The sequence below is a fragment of the Sinocyclocheilus anshuiensis genome, unplaced genomic scaffold (genome assembly GCF_001515605.1).
Source record: "Sinocyclocheilus anshuiensis isolate Anshui unplaced genomic scaffold, SAMN03320099.WGS_v1.1 scaffold815, whole genome shotgun sequence".
In the NCBI taxonomy this organism is placed as follows: Eukaryota; Metazoa; Chordata; class Actinopteri; order Cypriniformes; family Cyprinidae; genus Sinocyclocheilus; species Sinocyclocheilus anshuiensis.
Genome location: NW_015549621.1, coordinates 425775 through 435305, shown reverse-complemented (window position 1 = coordinate 435305; position 9531 = coordinate 425775). Strand labels below are relative to the sequence as shown.

At 35.2% G+C, this 9531-nt stretch overlaps 1 protein-coding gene and 1 long non-coding RNA gene across 2 annotated transcripts in view; both read left to right on the top strand.

The window, feature by feature from the left end:
• Nucleotides 1-4030: 4030 nt before the first annotated feature.
• On the top strand, nt 4031-5148 carry LOC107659440 (uncharacterized). The gene is made up of 4 exons (XR_001630911.1): nt 4031-4074; nt 4379-4420; nt 4527-4622; nt 5114-5148. It is a non-coding gene; the product is annotated as an uncharacterized LOC107659440 (long non-coding RNA).
• Nucleotides 5149-7405: 2257 nt separating this feature from the next.
• The window catches only part of LOC107659452 (SWI/SNF-related matrix-associated actin-dependent regulator of chromatin subfamily D member 3), a 42916-nt gene continuing 40790 nt past the window's right edge, over nt 7406-9531 (top strand). Inside the window, exon 1 of the mRNA XM_016448401.1 lies at nt 7406-7966. Within this exon, the coding sequence (XP_016303887.1) occupies nt 7955-7966 (12 nt within the window). The 5' untranslated portion in view covers nt 7406-7954. The remainder of the gene's footprint in view (nt 7967-9531) is intronic.

Here is a 9531-nt window from a genome sequence, read left to right as displayed (position 1 = left end):
CTAGATGGCTTAACATCTGAGTTTTATAAGGTTTTTAAATATGTTTTAACACCTATTCTGCACAATTTATTTGCTGAAATTTTTAAGCAGAAAAATTGAGTGAAAGCATGAAGAAAGGAATAATAAAAATCATCTATAAGAATAAAGGGGATAAAGAAGATCTTAAAAATGACAGACCGTTGAGTATGCTAAATACTGACTATAGCTGATTTTGGCTAAGATCTTGGCAAATAGACTGAAAAAAGTGATTCCCAAACATTATAACAACAAATCAGGCATATGGTGTCTTAAATAGAGATATATCAGACATAGTAACAAATATTAGAGACCTAATGTGGTATATGAACGAAAAAGGTGAAAGAGGATATTTAATTAGCATAGATTTGGAAAAAGCTTTCGACAGAGTAGAGCATAAATATTTGTTTGACTTAATTGAAAAATTAATTGGGTTTGGGTGGAATTGTATAACATGGATGAAATGTTTCTATATAGCAATAAATAAAGAAAAACAGATAAAAGGAATTTTAGTGGAAAATGATGAAATGCAGCAAAAAATATTCCAATATGCAGATGACACGACTTTGTTTTTATAAGATTTAAAGAGCATTAAAAAAGCAATGTTAATATTTGAAAAATATTGTGGAGGAACAGGAGCTAAAGTCAATAAAGAAAAGATTGAATATATGAGGATAGGGAAGGTGGATACTTTAGAAAGACAATGGGAATTTAAAGAGCAGAGGAATGAAGTAAAGATTTTAGGGGTTACACTTGGGAAAGATGAAATGAAAACAAGAGACCTGATTTGGGAGGAGGTTATAGGAAAAAAAAATGGGAAAAAAAAGACTAAACTTTTGAAAACAAAGAGAATTGTTTTTAAAAGGGAAAGTATTGGTTTTAAATTCTTTATTTCTGTCTAAGATGTGGTATATTTTAAGTGTGGTTAGTCTGCCAGCATGGGCGTACAAAAGAATAAAAACTTATATTTTAAAGTTTTTATGGGATGATAAGCCTGCAAAAATAGCATATGACACAATAATTGGGGAGGTGGAAAAGGGAGGTTTGAGACTCATAGATCCAATGGTAAGAATGAAGAGTATGCGAATAAAAACGATAAAAATGTTTTTGAATAATGATGATATGGTATGGAAAAAAATTATGAGTTTCTTTATAAATAAGTGTGGGAAAATGGGGGATGATTTTTTGTGGATGAATTTTAAAGATGACATGCTTGAGAAGATACCTGAATTTTATAAAGAAGTCTTAAGAGCTAAAGATAATATGCTTGAGAAGATACCTGAATTTTATAAAGAAGTCTTAAGAGCATGGAAAGTTTTTAAAGCGAATGTTCATGTGGAGTTTAAAGGAAGAGATCAACTATTGAAACAGCCCCTTTTCTTAAACAAATTTATTACAAGCAATAGAAATATAATTTTTTTATAAGAATTGGTATTATGCAGGATTAAGGCAAGTTAAAGACATTTTATATGAGGTAAAACCAGGATTTTTACCTATACAGGCAATTATAGATACACTAGAGGAGAATGAAGATATAGAAAACAGACAGTTGATTACGGAAACAATACCTAAAATTAAAAGAAGCTGTGCCACTACAATGGATTAAAAGCATTGAAGATAAAGAAACAGGAAATGAGAAACCTGAAATATTTTTAAAAGAAATGATGAACAGATTCCTTTCAATGTCTGTGTTCTTAAAATGTTTTATGTTTGTATATGTGATCTTGTATTTGTAAGACCAAAAGCAGTTGATTTTTGGGAAAGTTTTTTTTTTGTGATCTAGATGTAACAAAGATTTGGAAAAATGTAAGATGAAAATGCAAAAGTCCCATATTGGATCATTTTGATTTCTTGTTGACTGGTTTTAATGACTGAAATTAAATTGGCAAAAATTGGAATGGCACAAGATGCAAAATGTAAATTAAGAATGGAAAAAGATGAAGGAGTGTTACATTTGTTTTTAAAATGTAAAACATTAGACAATTTTATGAAGGTGTTAAGGAAAATTGTGGGGGATTTTTTTAAGTGATCATAATGATTGGTTAGAGGAATGGGAAACACTGTTTTTATTTGGCTTTAATGGAAAAGCAAAAAAATGTTTATGCTTTAAATTTATGGTTAACAGTAGCAAGATATACGATTTGGAGACGAAGGAATATAATGAAATTGAAGAAAAAACTGATATTATGTAACTTATTTAAACAGTATTTGACTGCAGTGACAGAGGACATGTATGATTATTTTAATATGAATGGACAAATGGATGTATTTAACAAATATATTGTAGAAAATAACCCATACATTGTAAAACATCATGGTCTGGTTTTAATGTAATTTTGCCTGAAATGTTTTAACTTTTTTTGTTTTGTTTTGTTTTCTGCATATACTTCAAATGTAAGGCTGTGAATATATGAAATTTGTGTTATTTTAAGAAATAAAAAAAAAACTTCACTAAAGCTAAGCAGGCCAGAGACTGGTCAGTGCACTGGTGGGAGACCGTTTGTGAAAATATAACTTGCTGCTGGAGCTACTTTTAGTCCGGCCAGCAGGGGGTGATCATTCGCTGGCTTGAATGGGTGCAAAAGTCCTGGTATAATAACGCAGACTTTAGACTGTGAAAAGGAGCATCATTCAGATGAGTTATGCATATGAATGAATTTCACTGTGGTTGATCTTTACGTTTCACTCGTGTTTGTAAGAGGTTTTTCAGTTATGCGTATGAATGAATTTCACTAAGGCTGATCAAGATTTTCACTAGTGTAAGAGATTTTTCAGTAATGCGTATGAATGTATTTCAGTACGGCTGATCAATGTTTTTCATTTCACTAGTGTTTATAAGAGGTTTTCAGTAATGCATATGAATGAATTTCACTAAGGTTTATCAATGTTTTTCATTTCACTAGTGTTTGTAGGAGGCTTTTCAATAATTATGGCCTATACGGCCCCTCATACAAATACAATAATATTAGGTCACTTACATTTTAGGCTGAAACACAGCGCATCTCACAGCAACCAGCCGATTCATTGCTGATTGATTCCGTGTTTTGAACAAATTGGTTGAGTCAAAGTTTCATCATAAACATCTGATGAATCTGCTGTTTGAACGAATCATTTGAATGAACGACTCAATGACTCAATCATTAAACGCTCACTACTGGCACCTACTGGCGTTTTAATTTCGTTGAAAACTATCATTTCCACCATCATTTCTTGTTTGTATATTCAAAAACATTTAAAATAATCTCATAATATTATTTAATGCAGTTGTATTTTTCAGTGTAAATGATTTAATTTGATAACGTATAGATAATCACATTATTGTAATTGAATTTATAGATCAAATGTAAGAATTTGAAAAGAAAGTATTAATAAGATTTTTTTTTTAAATGCCCTTGGATAAAATATAAAGAAACGCGCAGATTTATGTCACAGCTGATAGAAAACTGATGAGAATATTGCTTCAAAATAAATCATATTTGCAAAAAAACAAAACACACACACACACACACACACATAACAAATCCCAATTTAACCCCTGGCTATATCCTTTATTTCTATAGACACTCCGTTTTCAAAATGGTGAACCTTACATTATAGCCATACTTATTTCCCACTTTTAATCTCTAGGTGGCACTGCAGTGTGACTGTGAACGAACGAAAGAACCATTCCTTGTGCTGATGCAGCTAGTTCCTACCAAAGGTTAAAACACGCCCTGCTATCAAAACCTTCATAGACATTCAAAGCAAAGTTTTATGTTGATAATTTGGCACAAGCATTTTCTTTTCTTATTCTTTTTTCCCCACTGATGATTGTGCACTCACAGCAAGCCATACATACACAGCAAGTAATACATTTAAAATGAATTATGTACATATGCAAATAAGACAAAAATTGCTATCAATGTTGTATATTCTAGCTGATCGGAGGTCAAATATAATTTTCATCTCTATATTCTGCAGATATGCAGCTATTGCCGTTGCCAGTAAGCTGTCAGATATGCAGCTGGGAGAGTCCGTAGACATTGGACAGCTCACAAAGAAAGAGCAGAGAAAGGCCAGGTATACTCACAGACTAAAGCTTGCAAGGCTGTTTGTTTTTATTAGTCATCCAGAAGAGTAGTCTGTGGGTCAGTGTTTATCTTATGTAAACGACAGTATTAGTGGTTTTAGCTGTTTCTGACAAGTTCAAAGCTGCATTGAAGGAGAGCAGGGTACAGAATTAACACACACTAACCACAAAATGCAAGTAAAAATTTATTTTGGGGATTAAACTACCAGTGGCACTTTTACCTCAGAAGGTAAACATTGTTAGAAATGTACTTCAGTTGTGGCGTAATCTTTTTATTTGGTTGTTCTCTCACAGGTTGGAGTGTGATCAAGAATGTGCTACACTGGAGAGGAACAGGTCAACATAAAGATTTTATTCACACAGTCTTTTCCTCTATCTGTGCCTGAATATATTACTAGATATGTCTGTGTGCAGGTTTTGATGTTTTCTGTTTTGCCACTAGGCGGCTGGCTGAGGCCCTGCAGATTGATCAGTCAGTGGATACCTTCAACAAGTCAACGTCTTCCAAATATAGTGACTCTCTCAAAGAAGATGCAAGGTGGTGTAAATTCTAAAATAGAATGTTTCAACAGTACATAAAGCTAGGACATGGTTGAATGAGACATTACTAAGCTCAAATTCTGTGAAAGAGCTCACAATGAAGGCACCAGCCATTTTACTAAAATACTTCTGTTGCATTCTTAAAAACAGTCTTACAGTTTGATTCACTACACTTAATAGGTTCAGTTGCTTGCCAAATGTATAAACCGTACAGGACTGTATTTTCAAAAGCATGCATGCTCTAAACATATTAATGGGGATTGCAGCCTACTTATAAAAGCAATAAATGCTTATGACTGAACATCACTAGTAACCGTGCACTAAAGAATTGCCAGTCGAGTTTGGGTTCTTGCACATTTGCTTTGACAGTTTAAAGAAAAAAATTATGTGTAGAATATACACACATAATAAATTAAATGTTTCGTCTACTACGGAGCCAAGTGAAGGCCTGAATGCTTAAACTAATGAAACCTTTTTTTTTTAATTCAGGGAAGATTTCAAGTTTGTCAGTGAAATTGAGGAGATTAAGAATTTAGTTGAACTGGCTAACAAGGTCAAATGTAGACCAATGATCAGACTATAAATAGTTGACTATCCACACTGAAAAAAATGTTTCATTCATCCAATTAAAAAATGTAGGATAATGATTCACATCTATATTTTTTAACTTGAGCCAATGAAAAATAAATAACTTCAATCCAAGCACTTCTAGTATCATTTTTCAGAGCTCTGTAATTGTATTTTTCCTCAGGGTAAACAGCCTAAGAGGAGTCACTGTTTTCCACATATGAAGCGTGAACACAGGAGAATGGTGGTCACTGCCATCAGGCCAACAGAAACTCAAATTTTAGATTGGGCCTCCAACTGTAATAGTGAATACTATTCTTTTTGTACGCATAAAAGCAAACAAGTAAACTTGAAAGGTGTCTCTCAGTTAAGCAGATGTCTTTGTGTCAGTAGCACTGGGTACTCTTCAACATGATTGTTTTACATGTCGTGTTTTCAGGGGGAAAGCAGTGTGTCCTTCTGTGCACATATTAACTTGGAAAAAAAAAGAAGAAAGAAATATATGTATTCTGAGACTAGATTTGACATAATCAGTGACATTGACATCTGATAGACAGCTAATACAAGTGTCAGGAGTAAGTCAGAGTGAAGTTGGACATCGGCATCAGGAAGGTTGTTGGTAGGAATCTCATTACCATACCTTGTTAAATAAGGTGAAAATAACTGCGTCTCAACTCCAATAAATACTTCTGAAAGCACAGCTTTCTGCAGTTCATGTGACTTAAGTGCAATATTGAAGAATGATGGGACATCAGTAGTTATCCACATTATGCTTCCCAGGCTTCAGGATTATGTAGCCTAGTTCTGTTTTCTTCTGAGCCCAACAGCAATGATATTGTGATACTCTTGTCATAATTTGTTTCTATGAGAGGAGTGACCCTGACGTCAACATTCACTAATATCAAGAAACATCTGAAGGTTCATGAACAGTTTCTTCTGAGGGTTGTAATGACATGAGTGAAGTGCTGGAAGACTATCATTGTTCAGTGAATGTTTGATGAGCCTTACTGGACATGGGCAAAATGCAAGGGAAGTACAAATTAGGCTAACCCTTACGAAAAAGAAGTTTATTGAAGTGTGCTATTAGTATACTTTTTTTAAACTAAAAATAGGAAAGTATACTTTGTCTACTTTTTATGTACTTCTCAGAAATGGGCTTTATGTACTTCTCAGAAATATACTTAAAATGACATTTAAGTATACTTGACTTATACTTAGAAAAAGTCTAAATATATTTGAGCTATACTTGTGTTCCTAGAATCCGTGTTTTCATTGTTATACTGTAGGGGGCGCTAGTACACATCTTCTGTACAGAATTTCCAAAAAACACAAGTGAAGAAGAAACCGAAACAACAGATCATAGACATAATAAACACCTAGATTCCTCATTGGCCGCTTTGAGCCGTTGCTGCGATACGTCAACGCGTCCGCCATGTTTGTGAAGGCAAGACTGCCTTAAAAATAAATGGAGGTAAACGGAGGAGCTGCGTTTTTTTCTGGATAAAAACACGATAACGCTTACATTTATCAACCGATTTCAGAGGTTTGTGATCTACATGGAGTTAAAAATAACTCTGCCTCCAGTTATTTAGTTAGGTTTGGAAAATTATTAATTTTCGTAAGAAATTGTGAAAACTCACACTTGTCTCACTTGTTGATTTCATAGATTTTTTCGGCAAGTATGATGTAAAGTTCACTTAAAGAAAACTTACGAGTATACTTGCAGTATAAAACTACCAAACTAGTAGTTTACTGAGACTATACTTCAAAGTGTACTAAAAATGCAACTACAAGTATTTAATTAGTAAACTATCAGTATACCTGTAAGTTCACTTTTAGTATAGTTGCAGTACAAACTAAACATTTTGATGTAAACTAGTTGTGTACTCAAAGTTTACTACTGTTATACTTAAAGTATACTTAAAAGTATACTTTTATATACTAGAAAGTGGGTCAATTTAGTCCCAAGGAGTATTGAAATAGTACACTTACAAGTATACTACTAGTACAGATATTTGTATACTTACTACATAAAGTATACTTAAAAAATATACTTGAACTTTACTTAAGTATACTTACTAAAATAAACTTGAAGTATACTTTTTGGTAAGGGAACGCATCCTTAAAAATTAGTTCAATCAATAAGGTTACATAAAAGGATTGCTCACTGTATGAACTTACGATACATAACGATAAATAATGACAGAACTTTAGTTTTTGGGGTGAACTATCCCTTTATAGTCCCTTTTAATAGCTGTTGTCAGCATCACATTATCGACGGCGGTCATTATGAGGAAGAAGCTCTTGGCTGCTTGTGTGTGACAACTGGTCTTTGTAATCTTGTTTACTACCGTCTCTTCTTTACTCTCATCTTCGTGTGCAGATATTTGGCGGACTTTTCACGCTCAAGTTGGGTAGTATTTTAGGCCTGTTCGACTAAGTTCCCACTGTATTCCGACGGCCCGTGTTAGTGACTGACTGGAGCGGCGCGTAATTTGATGACGCTCCCTCTAAATCCCCGAGTTTTATTCGAAGCAGCGGGGAACGCGCTTGCGCCTCAGCGCTCACCGTCTGGCTGCATCCCCTCTTCACTCCGCTCTGCCTCTCTGTCCAGTCACTCCAGCACCGAGCAACAGGGAGTGTGTGTGTGCTTGTGCTTCAAGCTATAAAGAACTTCATCTCCATCGCGCCGGACACACATCCGCCTCTTCATCTGCCATTCGCTGCTCTTTCGCTAACAACCGGCCACAGTAACCATCGGCCATGGAGAGGAAGGTAGGACAATATCATCATAAGAATGTCGTCTGCTCCACTGAGCACTTATTAACCAACAGTGTTCAATGTCTGCGGTCTGTTACCGTCCTGATGGTGTATAATCCGCCCTTCACAGTCAGATTAGTGCGCATGGGAGTTTTCTGACTGGATCTAGTTTATTTGGCAATGTAAAGAGCAGAAAGAGACTAAATGAAGCTAGACAGAAGAACACACAAACTAGTCCTGAATGCGCGCACGCACAGACACACACTGGTGCACGTGTTAATCCTGTCTTCTCCATCACTGATCTTCAGTACGGATGGAGGGTTCTTCATGATCATAATGCTGACTGGAGTGAGAGGTTCAAAGCAGCATTTAAAGGGTTAGTTCACCATTAGCCCGTAAATTACTCACCCTCAAGTCATCCTAGGTGTATATGACTTAATTCTTTCAGACAAATCCAGTCGAAGTTATATTAAAAATTGTTCAAGCTCTATCATTGCAGTCAGCGGGTGTTGCAGTGCTTCAGTCCCAAATGACGTATGAGGTCAGCGTTGCGCATGCGCTGGTGAGTCTTGTGAAAACCAACGTTTGTTAACAGGAGCAAAGGAAGCAAAGTTTCCTTGCTTTAGCAGGCTTATATCGAAATCCTCCGACATTCTTCTTTACAAATCCTTGTTTTGTACTTCTAATAAGTGACCGTTGTTTTGTTTTGATCTCTCCCGTGTTTCCGCGTGCGTCACTTCTGAGTGGAACTGCTTCTGTGTACAACTGTTGGTGCAAGCTACATTCAAGTGATTATTACGTTTTGAATATGGATATTTTTCTTACAAAAACGCATCGATTCGCTACAGGAGGCCTTTGTTCACCCCCCGGAGCCGTGTGAGACACTTTTTTTTTTTTATGGATGGGGCGCTTTTTATTTAACTTCTTTTGGACGGACGCCAGCAATACCCGCTGAGTGGCATTAAACAGCTTGAAAGATCAAAGACAATTTTTAATATAACTCCGACTGGATTCGTCTGAAATAAGAAAGTCATATACACCTAGGATGACTTGAGGGTGAGTAATTTATGGGCTAATTTTCATTTTTGGGTGAACTAACCCTTTAAGGCTCTAGTGGAGATGTTATGAGACATAGATGCTCCCCTGTACTCTGCTAAGAGCCTAATTACCTTTCAGCTTCAGTTGTTGGGTTTGGAAGTGTTAACTAGCAATATAAAGATGCCTTTCCTCAAGATTCACTCTTATAGTCAATGTGAACTCAGTTTGTTTGTCTTTGAGTGAAGGTATGTGATTTAACACTGGTATTTTTATGTAAGTAGTTTAATGCTGGAATAACTAGGCTAAAGCTGTCAGCATCATTTTGTTCTTCACCAAGCTAATATGTGTTATTTTTTTTAAGCCCCGTCCTTTTTCTCTGTAAAGGTTCCCACTAGTGTTGTCACGGTACCAAAATTTCAGTATTCGGTACCAATACCAGTGAAAATCCACGGTTCTCGGTACCAATTTCGGTACCAAAGCAAAACACAAAAACATGCTAATTGAACAACATTTTTATTAATAACGTTAAACAAAAATTAAAT